The 16,550-nt window shown below is 41.6% G+C and overlaps 1 protein-coding gene across 2 annotated transcripts in view; it reads left to right on the forward strand.

Annotated features, from left to right (window-relative positions):
- C4H2orf73 (chromosome 4 C2orf73 homolog) overlaps window positions 1-16,335 on the forward strand; it is a 33,775-nt gene extending 17,440 nt beyond the window's left edge. For both annotated transcript variants that reach the window (XM_050951923.1, XM_050951922.1), the window contains 2 exons: window positions 13,798-13,913; window positions 14,978-16,335. In XM_050951923.1, coding sequence (XP_050807880.1) covers window positions 13,798-13,913; window positions 14,978-15,379 — 518 coding nt within the window. In that variant the 3' untranslated portion in view covers window positions 15,380-16,335. The remainder of the gene's footprint in view (window positions 1-13,797; window positions 13,914-14,977) is intronic.
- The last annotated feature ends 215 nt before the right edge of the window (window positions 16,336-16,550 follow it).

Genomic DNA, 16,550 nt, shown 5'->3' on the forward strand with positions numbered 1-16,550 from the left:
AATGTCTGTATTCCTGACACCTGGATTGCAGCATTCCAACAGTTTTTCTTAAAGGTACAGACAGCATTTCTTTAATCCTTTCTATTTTCACAATATAATTCATTCTACTTTCACAGGTTGGTGGGTCTGGTCCTTGGAAAATCTCCCCTCTGAAGTTCATTGGGTGAGGCAGAGCTGCTGCAGCTGCTTCTGTGTAACTCTCTCATCCCCAGCTGCCAATGGGGGGAGGGGGCATAACTAGAGCAAAATAATGTGACTGGAGTTCCCCTGTGTTCTGGTTGTAACAGCTCCTTGGGGCCATTGGGAGCTGGCACAAGTTAGAGTAGCCTGAGTCTACAATAAGCTGTGCCAAGGGCCCAGTCTGATGTATGGCAGTCCCAAGATCAAAGGAGTGCAAAGGGCACCACTGTGCCCCTCTGTCCCTTCAGTTGCACTGAGTATTGCTCAGCTGCGACTGAGGGTCTGGTCCTCAGAGACAGATACAATAACCAGTCTATAAGAATGTTCATACCAATTAAATCTTATCTAATCATTTGTTCATCAACCCACTTAAATAGCCATGGACTCTGGTATTTCAGCTATGCCATGCCATGCCATGTCAAGAATGAAAGTGTTCTTTGTGTATGTCACCCAACAACTGTCTGCCTGCTATCCGCTGTAAAATCAACAAATATTTCTCATGCAGCAGAGCTGTATCTACTGGAAAATAATTATTGACGTCTGGTTTTTTATACCAAGGTGAGTTAAAAGCCATATTCTTTTCATCCTGTGCAGTTAGCATTTGATATATCATATGCAAGTTGGCTTCTCAGCTCTCTTGCAGGTTTCATTTGACTCATATACACAGAGAAATCACATTTGCTAGAATGTGGTTTGGTAATATAATCACTGTTAAAAGGTAGATTTGTAAGATTGAAAATTATGTATTTTAATAGCATAAATGAAATAGTACAGTAAATTGGAGGTAGTGATGAGTCAGATCTGCAAACCACATCTCGTGGTATAAATGGACCTGGCTCCGTTGGTTTTAATTGATCTGCAGTAATTTACATCGGCTCTGGATCTGGCCCTCTAATTTAATATAAAATACAAGAACACAACCAAAACCAAGGAATATGCTGAGATAATCATGCTTTGTTTTTACCAGCAAAGTGCCTCATTTTGCAACCCCTACTCTCATTGGGTAGGAATTTCTTGCTCACTTCAGTGGTGGTCGTCTTATGAGTAAGTGCTGGCCAACATGAATAAGGTTTGCAGAATCTAGCCTGGAAATGGTTATTGACAAGTTTATTTTAAGCAGTGGCTTCTGTAGTATAGGGCAGATAAACTGTATGGATCCCACTGAAGCAAAGAGCCCTTTTGCCACTGTGAAAACAGTCATCCATGGCTGGACATCAGCTTAGGCAGTATACATATTAGAAACTTTTCTGTGTTATCAGAGTTACCAGAAAATAGATTCAAAGCATTTGTCAGACATGACAGGGCACTCTGCCTATTTTGGTCATGCAGCACATTCTTTCCTATTACTGTTCTGGGGGCTTAATCCTGCACTTAGATGTGTGCTCACAACTCCCATTTACTTACATGGAAGTTTTGGGTGTGTGACAGAGAGAAGAATCTGATTTTGTAGTTTGATTACAGTAGCGCCTAGAGACCCCAACTAATCTTTGGGCTCTATTGTGCTAAGTGCTGTACAGACAAATAGTAAGAAACCGCCCCTGCCTTAAAAGAGTTTGCAGTCTAAATAGATAAGACAAAGGAAGTACTATTGTTCCTATTTTACTGATTGGGAACTGAAACGAGAGATTAAGGGACAGATTTACAAAGATATTTAGGTGCACAAAGATCCATATAGATGCCTAGTGGGATTTACAAAAGCACATAAGCAGGGTAGGGCCTAACTCCTATTGAAAGACGTAGGATGAGGGACCTAACCTGCTAAGATACACTTTATTTATTTATTTATTTATTTTTTAATGCCACTAGGTGCATATCTGTTTCATTAGGACCAGATTTAAAAAAGTATTTAGGCACCTAAGTGACTTGCCCGTGGTCTCACAGGAAGTCTCTGGCAGAGCTGGGAATGGAAGCAAGGTCTCCTGAATCCCAGTCCAGCCTTGTTGGTGTTCTTGCCATTGTTTCAGTTAGTGCTATGTGTTCCCCCTCCTTCTCCCCTCATTATTTTCTACTTTTCAGAATTTTAGAAAGAGCAAAAATGAGTTCAGTAGTTGTGTGTTAGACCTTGTCTACACTACCAAGTTTTGTCGACAAAGGTTATGTCAACACTCAAAAATCGGCCTAATGAAAATTGGAATATCATGTTCACACTTGCTCCCTCTGTCAGCAGAGGGCGTCCACAGTTTGGGCACTATCATTGATAGTGTGAGCAATGCACTGTGGGTACCTATCCCACATCCTGGGACCGGGCTCAATGTGCTATGATGCATTGCTTTCTGTCCCAGTGCTCCATGGGCTCCCAGCATTTTGCAGCATTTTTCAATGGCCCTTCTTTGCTGTGCACCCCGGCATCTTTGTGAGAAGGGATGGATCCCGCACTGCTCTTCTGTGTTCTGTTAATTGTCGTGAAGACTTGTGGATGGCAGTGCAGTTAATTACAAAGTTCCTAACTGAAAAAGACTCCCAGTCGCCTGACATGCTGTGTGATATGGATAGGAGCAACTTTAAATTGCTTTTGGTATTCACAGAAGAGCTGCATAGGGTAGACTGTTGCTTTTGGGCTCAGGAAACAAGCACTGAATGGTGGGATCATATCGTCATGCAGGTGTGGCATGATGAGCAGTGGCTACAGAACTTTTGGATGCAGAAAGATACCTGCCTGGATCTGTGTGCAGAGCTCGCCCCAGCACTGCAGCGCAAGGACACCATAATGAGAGTTCCGTTCTGTCGGTAGAGAAGTGTATGGCGATCGCTGTATGGAAGCTAGTGACTCCAAACTGCTACTGATCAGTTGAGAATCAATTTGGAGTCAGGAAGTCGACCGTTGGGGCTGTGTTAATGCATAATGCAGGGCAATAAATCACATCCTGCTATGAAGGACTGTGACTGTGGGAAATGTGTGTGAAATAGTGAATGGGTTTGCAGAAAAGGATTTCCCTAACTGTGGATGGGCAATAGATGGCACACACATTCCAATTTTGGCACCAGACCACCTTGCAACAGAGTACATCAATAGGAAGGGGTACTTGTGGATCACTGTGGACATTTCACTAACGTCAGCGTGGGGTGGTGCATGATGCATGGATCTTCGTGAACACTGGCCTCTATAGAAAGCTACAAGGGGGGACTTTTTCTCTAAACCAGAAGATTACAGTGTGGGATATTGAAATGCCCACAGTGATCCTGGGAGACCTGGCGTACCCTTCACAGCCGTGGCTCATGAAACCTTACACGGGACACTTGGACAGCAGTAAGGAGCGGTTCAGCAACAGGCTGAGTAGATGCCTGATGACAGTTGAATGTTTCTTTGGCAGATTAAAGGTGCACTGGCGATGCCTTTATGTCAGGTTACTCCTTAATAAGGATAATATTCTGATGGTCATAGTTGCATGTTTTATGTTGTATAATCTCTGTGAAGCAAAGGGTAAAGGGGCTATCAGAGGAGCCCAGAGGGGGGACAATTCAAATCAGGGAGGCTTTTAGGCAACATTTTTTGAAAATGAGAAGCAGTAACGTATATCTCTGTGTTTGGTGCTGCAGTGTTACATTACATGTTTTCCTAGGAAGTAATGGTGACAGTTGGGCCTTACAGTCCAGCAAGCACAAGAATAAACTGCCTGAGTATGTAGTGCCTGCTATCTCAATTTGTAGAAAACAAATAAAGATGAGTTACCATTCAAAAACTTTGCTTTTATTGCACAAAAACCAGTACACACAAAGATGCTTGGTGGGAAAGGAGAATCCAGGGAAGGGCAGACTTTCAGAGCTGTGTGTAGATCCAGCTATCATTGTGAAAGTTGTCCGAGTGGGTGGAGTGAAGGGGAAACCGAGAAGTTCTGGAAAGTGGAAAGGAATGTGCGGGCAGAGTTGGTAGGATGGGGGAGGAATGGCATGGAAAAGAGTTCTGAATGTGCTGCAGGGGAGGGCGAGCTCAGATCTGCTCAGTCTGCACCATTATTAAGGACTTCAGCATCTGCGTTTGCTCCTCCATTACTTTAATCATCCTCTCGGTAGCATCCTTAACAAACTCCTGATTCTCTTTTCTGTCCTGCCATTCGGTTTCCTAGCACTTCTTGCATTCCCTTTTCTCTGCATTGGAGCAGTTCAGTACCTCCTGGAACATGTTGTCTTTGCTGCATCTTGGGCACTTTCTTATCTGGCGGCGATGCTCGGCTGGGGTGTGTGTGTGTGTGGGAGGGGTGTTCCTGAAGGCCACATCTGCTGAAGCACAAGGGACAATGCACAGAAGCAGGATTGTTAAATTTGCACATAGCTTTGAAACATTTCAGTTAAATACACCTTTCAGTTAAATACACCTTCAGTTAAAATCACATTCTCACTGACCCTTGGCAAGCACAAATCTCTGCAAACACCCAAAGCATGGTGAGTGGTGGGGGTGGAGGGTGGGGCGCTCCACGTGGGGAAAAGAACATGCACTCTGCAAGGATTGTGGTACAGCTGATTAAGGGAAAAAAGTTAAGATTTCCCACACTTTTCCACAGGTGGGGGTCATTCTAGCAGATATCTCACTGCTGAAATAAGCTGGGAAACCAGAGTACATCTACTCCCTGCTTGTGGCTTCCACCCTGCTCCCTATGCTGCTTCCTTGTGTGACTCTTTGGTCCCTGCAGAAGTGATTGCCGAATGGCACAGGAAAGTTTTGTACAATGGGGGAAGGAACAAAGCTGCTCTGCCATGGAACCTGCGGCAGAGGATTACCAAGTACCTCCAGGAAACTTTCTTGGAGATCCCTCTGGAGGATTCCTGTGAAATCTTGGAATGCATCAACACCGCATTCTGACGTACTGATTAGCTACACAGAGAAATGTCCCGCTCACAGAAATGCATCCAGCGTCCCACATTTCTATGCCCTGAACCTACCTCCGCACTACACAAGCCACAGCCACTTACTAGGAGTCTCATCTCCTGTTTCTTGCTTGCCGGAGAGCAACTGCTGAGACTGGCTGGACACCTCTGGAGTGGAGAACAGTTCCTGGCTGCCTGACCCACTGGCATCTAACTCCACCTCTTCATCAGTTACTTCGTCCTCCGGGTTAGGTCCTCTCCACCGCCTCCAGGCCCACCGAAGTATCTACAGGGCTCTCGGCGGTGGAGGTGGGGTCACCACCGGGGATAGTGTCCAGCTCCTTATGGAACTGGCAGGTCTTAGCAGGAATGACGGTTTGCCTCCCTTACCTTATGATATGCCTGCCTCAACTCCTTTATCTTCGCTGTGCACTGTAGTGTGTCCAGATCATAGCCCTTCTCGCACAAGCCTCAGAAATGTACCTGTGGGTATCCCAAATCCTATGGCTCAAGTGCAGGTATGACTGCACAGCCTCCTCTCCATATACTGAGCAGATCCAACAGCTCCATAGTGGTCCAAGCAGGAGAGCATTTGCTGCTATAACCTGCCATGGTCATGTGGGAAGATGTGATGAGACCTCTCCATGCAGAGCCAGCAGGAAATGGAATTTCAAAAATCCCTGGTGCTTCTAAGGGGGAGGGGTGGATGGTCGTTTACTTGGCTGCAGGGCAGCAGAGTTCAAATCGCTGACCAGAGCGGTCACAGTGGATATTGTGGAACACCTCGTGGAAGCTAATTAAAGGGATGAAATCAAGCGTGGTGTTTACACTGGTACTTTGTTGACAAAAATTTAGAGGAAAAAGATTTGTCTCTTGTTGGGGTGGTTGTATTTTGTCGCCGAAACAGGGTATTTTTGCTGACAAAAGTCACATCGTAGGGTTTACACATTCAATGTTTTGTCGACAAAAGGCAGCTGTTGTCCACAAAACTTTGTAGTGTAGACAAGGCCTTAGTGAGTGAATATAGCACAGACTCTTGAGGTAGTAGACTTTGGGTAACTAACTTTTTCAGAAGCGCCTAAAAGTGACTGAAGAGCCTAAGTCCTACTGAAAGTCATCCTTCATCACATGACTGTTTGTTCCTCTGTCTGCCATACATTACTGCCGGACTATGGTTCTACCTTGTCTTAATTCAAATGGAAAAACTCACTTCTGTGAAGCCCACAAGAAATGAATTTAGAATTTGAAACACAACAAAATACTGAGCCATCCCCACAATTGGATTTCACAGTACTTCCTGAGTGAAAACCCAGCCCGATTGAAATAAATGGAAAAACATTCCTTGACCTCAGTAGAGTCAGGCTTTCATCCCTTATCCTGTGTGGGTCGAGTTCTGAGCTCACACCACTGTTGATCAAGAATAACTCCATTGAATGCAACAGAGTTACTACTGGTGTGAATGGGTTCAGAACCAGGCACTGCAAGTTTTCCCTTTTATACTGTAAACTTTTTAGGGCAAAGGCTGCCTTTTGTTTCTTGTACTGTAGTGCTAAACATCCTGTTTGAGTTAAACAATTTAAAAAAATGAGATTTCCCTGTCTTTTTATCATAAGGCTTTGTCCTTGCATTAGCAGTTTCTGCTCCCTTTTATATACAGACAAAGCACAAGGATGCCCGTATTAGCAGTGCTTTAACAATAGAAGGTTACACAGGTTTTATATCAATGTAAATTCATTAAAGCCAATGGAGTAACATTGCCATCACACCGGTATCACAGAGTGGGGGCTTGGCCCCATTATTTATTATTGAACCCTCTCTCCTACCCCCTTCACTTGCCAAGATGCTTGATATGTAGGGGCTCCCTTTAGTCCCAACTTTGAGAAGCAGCTGGCAGAACCTCACTGTGTAAGCCTCAAAGAGCAGGGTGAGAAGCCAACACTTCAGCCACTTTCAATACTGAGGTTGTATTAAACAGTAGAGCAGCATTGGAGTGGTGCATGGAATGCAATCTTCTGCTAGGTCAGGTGAGGTAGGGTATTTAATGTGGCCTGAAGAGCTGTTATACCAATATAATAAAACCCAGCAGGATCTTATTAAGAGGGATAAGGCAAAGATGCCACATTTATTGTAAATGTAATAATAAAGCAAAAGATAAAAGTAAACAATGTTGTTTGACTACTTATTTTTTACTACTACTTATTTTTTACACATTCACACATTTATTTAAGTTCTCTATAGGTGTTATAGTTACCAGCCTAGAAGTTGCTCATGCCAAGTTACTGGCCAGGTATCTTGGTCATAAGGATGGAGCTGAGTCTGTGTCAGATGCACCTGATGCTCCTGGAGGTTGGCAGCAAATAACGCTTGTGTTAAAATTGTAGGTAAACTGGTGTCCCCACAAAAGCAATATTGATATCCAAGGAAAGCAAAGACACAGGTCATCCAAATCATTCTGGACCTGGAAGAGCAGAGAGTGATTAAAAAAACTAACTCCCCTTTTAACTCCCCTGTCTGGCCAGTCATGAAGGCAGAGGGGCAATCCTGAAGACTAACCATTAATTATAGGAAAATCAACAAAAAAAAGTATACTCATGGCCCCCATCGTGGAAGATATGACACAAGTCATCCAAAAGGTACAAGCCACCTCCAGGTATTTTTCAGTTATAGATCTGGCTAACTGTTTCTTTGCCTTATCCCTCTTAATAAGATCCTGCTGGTTTTTATTATATTGGTATAACAGAGCCAGTGCTGGCAGAAACCTCTCTCCTTCCTGGGGAGTGCCAGTACCTCTGCTTCTCCCCACAGGTGGATCTAGAGTTCTGCCTTTGGAATACTCCTCCTGTATATTTAAATACAAATAATGAAGCAGTTTATTTTGGATGATTGATTGTGGGGATATTGCTCACAAACCCAGATTATCTAATTTCACATCATGCCATTCCATAATAAGGAAAGTGATGGTTTCTGTGTGTTGGCATGTTTGCCATTTTGAGGTTGAGCCAGTTGTCTTTTGGCATTAGGCTTCTGTAAGTGATGGAAGATTATGCCTTGGAATTGGTGTGTTAAATGGCTCAATTCCTTAAAAGGTTATAAATGCCAAGATATTCTCTGGGAAAGAATGTATGGTTCCTTTCTGTTTGACTTTACAGAGATAAAAAATGGGGGCGGGATTTTTATTTGTACCTTAGTTTTGCCACGTAAAAGAGAAATAATAAAAAAGCTAGTGTATTCCTATATGCTACATAACTGCACTAACTGTTGCCTGTTGAACCGTGTAAGGATCCTCCTCCTGACACTGTCTTCTACAGCCATTTCAGCAGCTAAGGTAGTTGACAACAGTGATTTTTGGCTATAATTTATAACTTTAGAGCTAATTTGTCCTATTTGTGAGTTTTATTTGTGTATACCTATTTACACTCGCTGGGAATCTGACTCAAAGACTCCATCAAATGACTGTCAGGCATGCTATATTCGGATAGCTCACAAATCCAGAGAAGTAGATGGTTTAGTATTCTAAAACTTTGTCTAGGCATTTTACCATGGCAGTCTCTGAGCACTTACAGAAATACTCCTGGTCATCATCATCATGGCCCTTATCCCGCAGAACTCTCGCACACATACAACGGAACTACTCACCTGCTTAAAGTTAAGCATGTCTGTGTTTGTGGGATCAGATCACATGTTGCTGAATTACAAGTGAGTCTTAAAGTTGGTTCTCTTCTCTTCTGTCAAATGAAGGAAAAAATTGGGATTATTATTATTGAGTTTTCTACTGGAATATTATATAATCTATTATGAGTGTGCTTCTGTTATCTAATATTCCAGTAGAAAACTCATGAACTAATATCACTTTATTGAATTTATTGATAGACTATTATGCTGAACCAAATTATTTGTGAATAATTCATCAATTTAGAGAAATAATTTGTGAATATTTGACAAACATTATTGATCACCTATAGAGGTGATCACATACTGAGAAAAATGATCACTCATTTATTTGAGGATTGACAAGAAAAAAAAATCAGTGGAGATATTCATTTGAATTATTTGGCCAATTCAAATTCTACGTTATCACTAGAAAATGCCACTGTTCAGAGTTCCAAGAAAAATATACCATCCATATTTAATTGACCAGAAATTAAACATTGAGAGAATCTTTTTTTTTTTTCTTTGCAAGAAATTCTATAGGGAATTCGTATAACCTTTGCTCAGTTGTAACAAGAACACAATCTACAGAATTTAAAATGTTGTTATTCACAACTTCTAGCACATTTTGTATGAATGTGCTGCTATTTTATATTCCAGTAAAAAACTCATGAAGTAATATAATTCTTTATATAAGTTTATTTTTCAGACTTACAATAAAATCTCCATTCATAGAATTCCCAGATCCAGTTATGAAGTACTGAAAGTGGAAGCTAGATATGCAGTTCATACCTATATTCTTTACCTCAACAGATTGCTGGTGCATTACACAGAAAATAGCATAGCTGATTATAGTGTGTCCTAGTCAATCTTAAAATCTTGGGATCGGAGGATAGCTACAGATGTATTTGTGGTGCATTGTGGCTTCCCTCTGACCCAGAAGGGGAGGAATCATCCTCTGTGCCCAGGTGGGTGGAGTCAGACCAGCCTCATCCCTCGCACTGAAAGTGGATAGGTGGGACAAATAAAAGACAGAGCCACTAACTCAGTTGGGTCTGGAACAGTGAGGGAGATAGATGCATCCTGCTTGCTCCTGACTGACTTTGCTGCCAAGCCCAGAGATGCCCTCCTTGCAGAGGAACCTATGTCTGCAGGTCAGCTGCTGGGACTGCCGCTGGCCACTTACCCTGGGAAGATGGAGGACACCCCTTTGATCCAGATACATCCCCAAGGAAGGGGAGGAAGTGGCCCAGGGGCAGCCAACTCCATTCTGGCTGTAGTGCTGCCTGAAACAGTCACTGAATTGTGGCTGGATTCCCCACTGATCACTCTGCCACTGTTAGGGCCCTAGAGTGGGACCCGGTGGAGTCTGGTGGGCCTGGGTCCCCCTAACCCTTGCCACCCCACCCTTAGGGTGGGAACCTCCCCACTGTAGGTCAGGTGGCTGGGGTTCCCCTACCATCTGCCAGAACTCGGATGACAAGCTACTTGCTAGCTCTACCCTGTTTGAGGGCTGGAGCTTATAGACTGTTAGTGTTTTCTCTGCTCCTGCCTAAGGACCCGGAGCCTATAGACTATTTGGGGTTCAGCCTCCCTAGACCGGTCAGGATGCTAACGCCTGGTCTGCTAATTTCCACTGATACTAGACAGCAATCATAACTATGTAGTGAGGTGATGTGGCCTCCCTGTGACCCAGAAGTGGGAGACAACTGCAACACTACTACATGCCCTACAAATATATTACAGACACGTCAATGCATATTTTTGCAATTGTCCTAAAGTAACATGTTTCCAGGCTTTTTAAGTGAAATGTATCAGAAAAATAATAGCAATATTTCTATAGCTCTTTTTACTCAAACCCTCAGTGCACCTTACAACCACAATGACAATTCACAAACTTCACAACATTTCTGTGGGGAAGGTAGGTAGCATTACTCCCCCTTTGTGGATAGGGAAACTGAGGCACAAGAGGTTATATATCCTAAACAAAGTCACACAGCAAAGCAGCAACCAAGCAAGACTCCCAATCCCAAGTTTTAATCACTGGAAACTGCTTCCTCAAATAGTGCAATTGATTCCTCTTCAGAATCTTTTGAGTGCTAACTTGCCACTTTTAACACATCAGCAAAATGTAATACTGACAGCTTGTGCCAGAACAATATACTGCTAAATGCTAGCCAGATCCTAAACCTCCAGTAACTAAAAACTAGTTGAAAGAGTTTTCAACTTTCAAAAAGAGTGGAAGATTAATTTTACAAAGTGGTCTGCCTATTGATCTGAACTTGATATATCTGGCATCAAAGCACTTAAACATAGACTCAAAATCCACCTTATGCTGATCTTCCAGAATACAGTATTGACCTCTGTTTCCATGTCTACTCAGTGATGTATTTTGTTTCCTTGAATATGATTCTACCAAAACTCAGTAGGTTATCATCTTTGTGCCTGATTTGCCCTTTGCCTCTGTATGGTGCCTGTGAACACTGTTGGTACACTGTGCTCATGTATTCTGAGTTAGGCCTGGTCTACACTAGAGGGGGGGATTGATTGAAGTTACGCAACTTCAGCTACATGAATAACATAGCTGAAGTCGACGTACTTAGATCTACTTACCGCGGTGTCTTCACTGCGTAAGTCGACGTCTGAAGCTCTCCCGTCGACTCCACCTCGCCCTGGTAGAGTACTGGAGTCGACGGGAGAGCACTTGGCAATCAATTTATTGCATCTAGACTAGACATGATAAATCGACCCCTGCTGGATCGATCGTTGCCCATCAATCCAGCAGGTAATGTAGACAAGCCCTCATGGTGAATGTATTGATGTATTCATTGGTGTACTGACATTTTTGGGTACAATTTCCTCAGTGTATTTATGTGAATTTTAATGCTCATGACCAGTGCCCTGCTGACAGCACTGGAGATTCAATTTCTCTGTTTATCCCCAGAACAGACACAGCATGGGCAATATTAGCATAAACTTGTTCACACTTTCCTGCTAGTGTGCCTGGGCAATGATGAGAAGGGACCATCTCTAGGGCGGAGAGGATAGTTCAGCCCCCATTGGCCCCTTTATTACTTTTAATGATTAAAGGCCCAATCCAGCTCCCTCCAAAGTCCACGGGAGTCTTTCCATTGATGTTAGAAGAAGCTGATCAGGTCCTTTATTGTTGTGAAACTTGTGTATCATTCTGTTTTATCAGATAGTTATATGGAGGATATTTTAAAGATATTTTAAATTATGTGTTGTGTTCTCTTATGAGTATATACAAGTAAAAACTGGATGAAATAGAAGATGGAACATTAGCAACTTCAAACATCTTGGCACAATGGAAAAATATTGGGTTCTGTTCCCAGCTCTCCACTGACGTGATATGCAACAAAGATCCTAGCCAGCTCACTACTGTGCCTCAATTTCCTCATCTGTAAAATGTTGATATTTGAGATCATTAAACAAAAAGTGCTATATAAGAGCTAAATGTTGTTATCAATAGGTAGGGCCAATTAACCAATTGTCTTTAAATTTTTCTTAACACGAAGAATAAAATGATTTTTAACTTATACTCTTTAAGAATAATTGAATTTCCACCAAATTTAGGCCTTGATCCTGTAGCGTATAGCATGAAGTCCATATCTGCCCATATGGTACAAGTCGCATGATAAGGGTCTTTGCTGTAAACATAAGATTTCAGCTCTGATCCCATATTTAGTGTTTATTTTCAAAATATCAGAGGGGTAGCCATGTTAGTCTGGATCTGTAAAAAGTTACAAAAAGAGTCTTGTGGCACCTTATAGACTAACAGATGTATTGGAGAAAGCTTATGCTCCAATACGTCTGTTAGTCTATAAGGTGCCACAGGACTCTTTGTCACTATTTTCAAAATGTGTGTCCTAACTGCTGCAGCTATTTAGATTTGTTAACACTGTGCAAATGAATGTACGTATGGTCTGTATTTTTCAAAGGTGACTAGTGGTTTTGGGTGCCCAATTTGGGATACCTTTAAGGAGCCTGATTTGCACAAAGTATGAAGCATTTGTTCTCACAAAATCAGGCCCCTTTAAATTTTATCAAGTTGGGCACTCAAAATCTGTAGTCCTATTTGAAAATTTAGGGTATGTTTAATTGAATTATGCTTTAAAATTATGCATTTATACTGTACACATGCAGCATATTTCAGTATAGCATTTTAGTCTGTGTCATGAAGTAATAACTGCAAAATTTATTCCAGTTAGCTTGGACAGAATCCTGTCATCTGGACTGAAAACTGGCAAAAAGATTTTCAATAAAGAGTAAAATTAAATGATAATATATCTAATTGTGGGCAAGTGTCTAAACAGGTACCCTGAGATCTTTGTGATATCTGGTCTTGGTACTCTGGTGCATAGGAGGAGTTTACAGTATGCACCATTATTTTTTTTTTAAGGTCCTAACTGCTTCCTGGATGTGCCAGGCCCACTCTGTGTTTCAGTGTGAAGAGGGGCAGGTCCATTTTTTCCCCCTTGTGGGGACTCACCAGGGGAGGAAGGCTTCTTTGCATTCCCTCCTGACATCCACCCACAGGCAGGCCAGTTGCAATCTGTGCCCAAGATTGTTCTTGTGGTACAGAATTATAACTTCACTTGGGACTTTTTAATATTAAGCACGAGGAACTGTATTGTCAGGAACAGTCCTGTACGTACTAGGTGATCTAACAAGTGTTTTCTATATCTCACTTTGATAATTCTTATACTCAGAATGCCCTTCCAATTTCTATTTGTCTGGCATCCATTGTCACCTCATCCAAATCACTCATTTAAAAACAAAACAAAACACTTATGCAGCATTGCCTATGAAAAATGAGTTCGTTTCCATTCCAAAAAGCCTTGAATCAACATGATGGATGTATGCATGTAAAATGGAGTGTCCATACAGTCATGTAACTAAGTCATGCCCCTCTTTGCCTCTGCCTTTCCAGATATATGTTACATCTTCACTTGTCTGTCAAGTCCATCATTTATTTTTTAAGCAATTCAGGACAGGCATCTGTCTATTTTTTTTTCTTTTGTGTTTCTGTGCAACATCTAGTACATTTGTGAGTGCTGTTAAACAGTGATTCTGTGCTGTCCAACATGAGGCCACGCCATACATCATTGCCCTGACTTTACAACGGTATTGTTTTTTTCCCCCCAGTTCCACTTGCAATGCCTAGAACATCAACAAGCCTTCCAAAAATTTTACAGGAGCGGACCTCCTTTATTCATCAGTACAATGCCAGAAAATCTCCTAATGAACCCATCCGAGGAAAGGTAAGACAATGTGCATCCTGTATGATGAATAGCGTGCAGGAAGCTGGAGGAGTAAGTTTATTCCCAAACTTCCGACTGTTTTAAAATTAAGAAATACTGTCACATGCTTTAGAATTGCCAGGTTTTATTAAAAAGTGTCATTAATATTATAACATAAACATGTCATTTTATGTTTATGTGCATCATAACACTGTGGTTTCCGGCACCTATAATAATAATAATAAATGCCCAAATGATATATGACACAGTTTGGATTTCCAGTAGGTCTGTGTTCGCTCTCACTTACATCTGAGGTCAGTGGAGTAAAAATGATGTGCCTCCGGAACCAGGCCCAATGTGTATTTTGAAGCCATTCCATAAGTAAATGTCCAAAAGTTTTGTCAGTCTTTGTTGCTACAAGTTTTTTGTGTGTGTGTTTCTTACAAATCAATAATTAACTGTGTAGGGGCCTGATCCAAAAGCAACTGAAATCAATGGAAAGACTTCCAGTGACTCCAGTAGGCTTTGAATCAGGCCCAAAATGCAGAATTCCATTGTTGGAAACATTTTGAAGAGTACAGCCTATTGTTTGTTCCCACTTCTGTTTATAAAAAAGAGAACCTTTCTGTGCGACCTTAATGGACAAAGTCCTTTGGGTTCCAATCATAAATCTCCTGGCCTACAAAAGCAGCAGTTTAGAATTGTATCCATAGCAACCCATGTAGCAAGAAATGAAATCTGATCTGATTAGACTTGCACAGGAGAGCTATATGCAAGTCACACACTCAGAGTGACAGAATGGTTGTGAACCAGAGAAAATAAGATGCATTTTTTCTTTTATTTGTTGTTTCTCTCCAAGTTTTCCTGCTGTGCCCCATTTCATGAATAAAAAAGGCTAACAGGCCAGTCACTATTCCATTGCCTGCAGTTATTGGGAGGGGACCTAGGCTGATGGTCAGTAGAGAGACCAAGAAATAGGTGGATGTTTTGCCAGCAGTTGAGCTAATAAATGAACTCAGATCACAGCTGTTTTTACTAACTGCTTATGCTCCCCTGGTTAACGTCAACCTTGTTTCCCTTTCCAGCGACATGGAGCTTTTGTGTGGACAGAGATAAAACCAGTGAGTGGGCCAATAGTTCCTCAGGGAACAGAAGTTTTCCTGAGTGCTAGAGGGTCAGGCTCACTGGAACAGCCGAAAACAGAGAAAGGAAACTCAATGGAAAGCCAAATGACCTCACCCAGTCTCTGCCTGCAGAATTCCCAGGAGACATTAGGCTGTGAAACTCACTTATCAAAACCAGAGGTCAGAGAAGCAGCCAAGGCATACCCCAGAATCCCTGTGAGAGCACAGAAGAGCTCAGACATTTCTCAAGCAACTGAAGTAGATGTTATCCGTCCTGCTGGGGAAGAGTCTTTATGTCCAGCAATGAAAGGTCCTCTAGATAAGTCTCTGGATAAGTTACCTCCCGCACATAAAAACATATGAATCACTGATACCACCATCAGTCACTAAAATTAAGAGAGCCTAGAATCACTGTGCAAGCTAATGCATTTTCTTGGTCTAATATCAATAATACTAAACACAAGCTAACAATTCACTGGTGTCAGCGGGAACACAGTACTCCTTTGACAACACAACAGCTGCACTGTACTTTGATGTTTGTAGAAAACTATATGCCTATAAGAATTATGGGTTGGTTTTTTAAGGTGGAATTGATTTTCTTGTTAGGCTGAACACAATCAGCTTGATCATATATATTCTGTATTAAGTCTGAGTTTGAATTAATTAACACTTTTGGGTGTGGAAGTGATTATGATTCTTGAAAATGTACTTTTTTTTCAATAATAGAAACACTGGTTACAATATTTGGTTTTATTGCTGTTATTTTAACATATATAGTTGTGACATGCATTATCTCCTTGGATGCTGCAGTGCGGGGTATGATTTCACACACCATATGGTGTCAGCTTGTGATAAATGGAAACCATTGTGCTTCCATAGGAAACAATGGCAGTCAAGAGAGAGAATTTGCTGTAGCCCACAGGAATGCAAAAATAACGTGTATTGCCACTCTAAACAGTTAACAAGGACAATTTTGGAGTAAACTCTTTCTTTCTTTTTGGGAGCAAAGAGGACAGGCATTTTCTTACAGACTTGTGCTGCTGTTCGTGTCTGACAGTGTGTCACACGTCAAAAATGCAAAAGAGATCTGAATTACTGTACGCTTTTCTCCAATACTAGAGAAGATCCATTAATCCAGAGACTGATGGGTAAACTTTTACTGACTGGACTATTTCCCAATTTTTTTTCATGCTGCATTGTCTTATGATTCCCAGTAAGAATTCTCCCAGTTACAGTCTTAGGGAAACACAGAAAGTTTAGGCTTGAGTTATAACTTACAGTTATTCATCAAAACAGTGAAGCAAGTTATTACCTGTAGTTCTTAAACAGCTCCTCTTGTATACCAGAGAGGTTAATGTATGCATTTTACTTCAGTGAGAGCAATAGAAGTTTAATTTCCAGCTTTCTACTCTGAGAAGATAGTATAACAATGTTATATGTTCTATATTCACAAAGAATAATAGCAAAAAAACCTGGGGAAATATTCTTTGGAACTTATTTTGAAACAGTATTTACCAAGGATTGGGCAGATCCC

This window comes from Gopherus flavomarginatus, chromosome 4 (genome assembly GCF_025201925.1).
Source record: "Gopherus flavomarginatus isolate rGopFla2 chromosome 4, rGopFla2.mat.asm, whole genome shotgun sequence".
In the NCBI taxonomy this organism is placed as follows: Eukaryota; Metazoa; Chordata; order Testudines; family Testudinidae; genus Gopherus; species Gopherus flavomarginatus.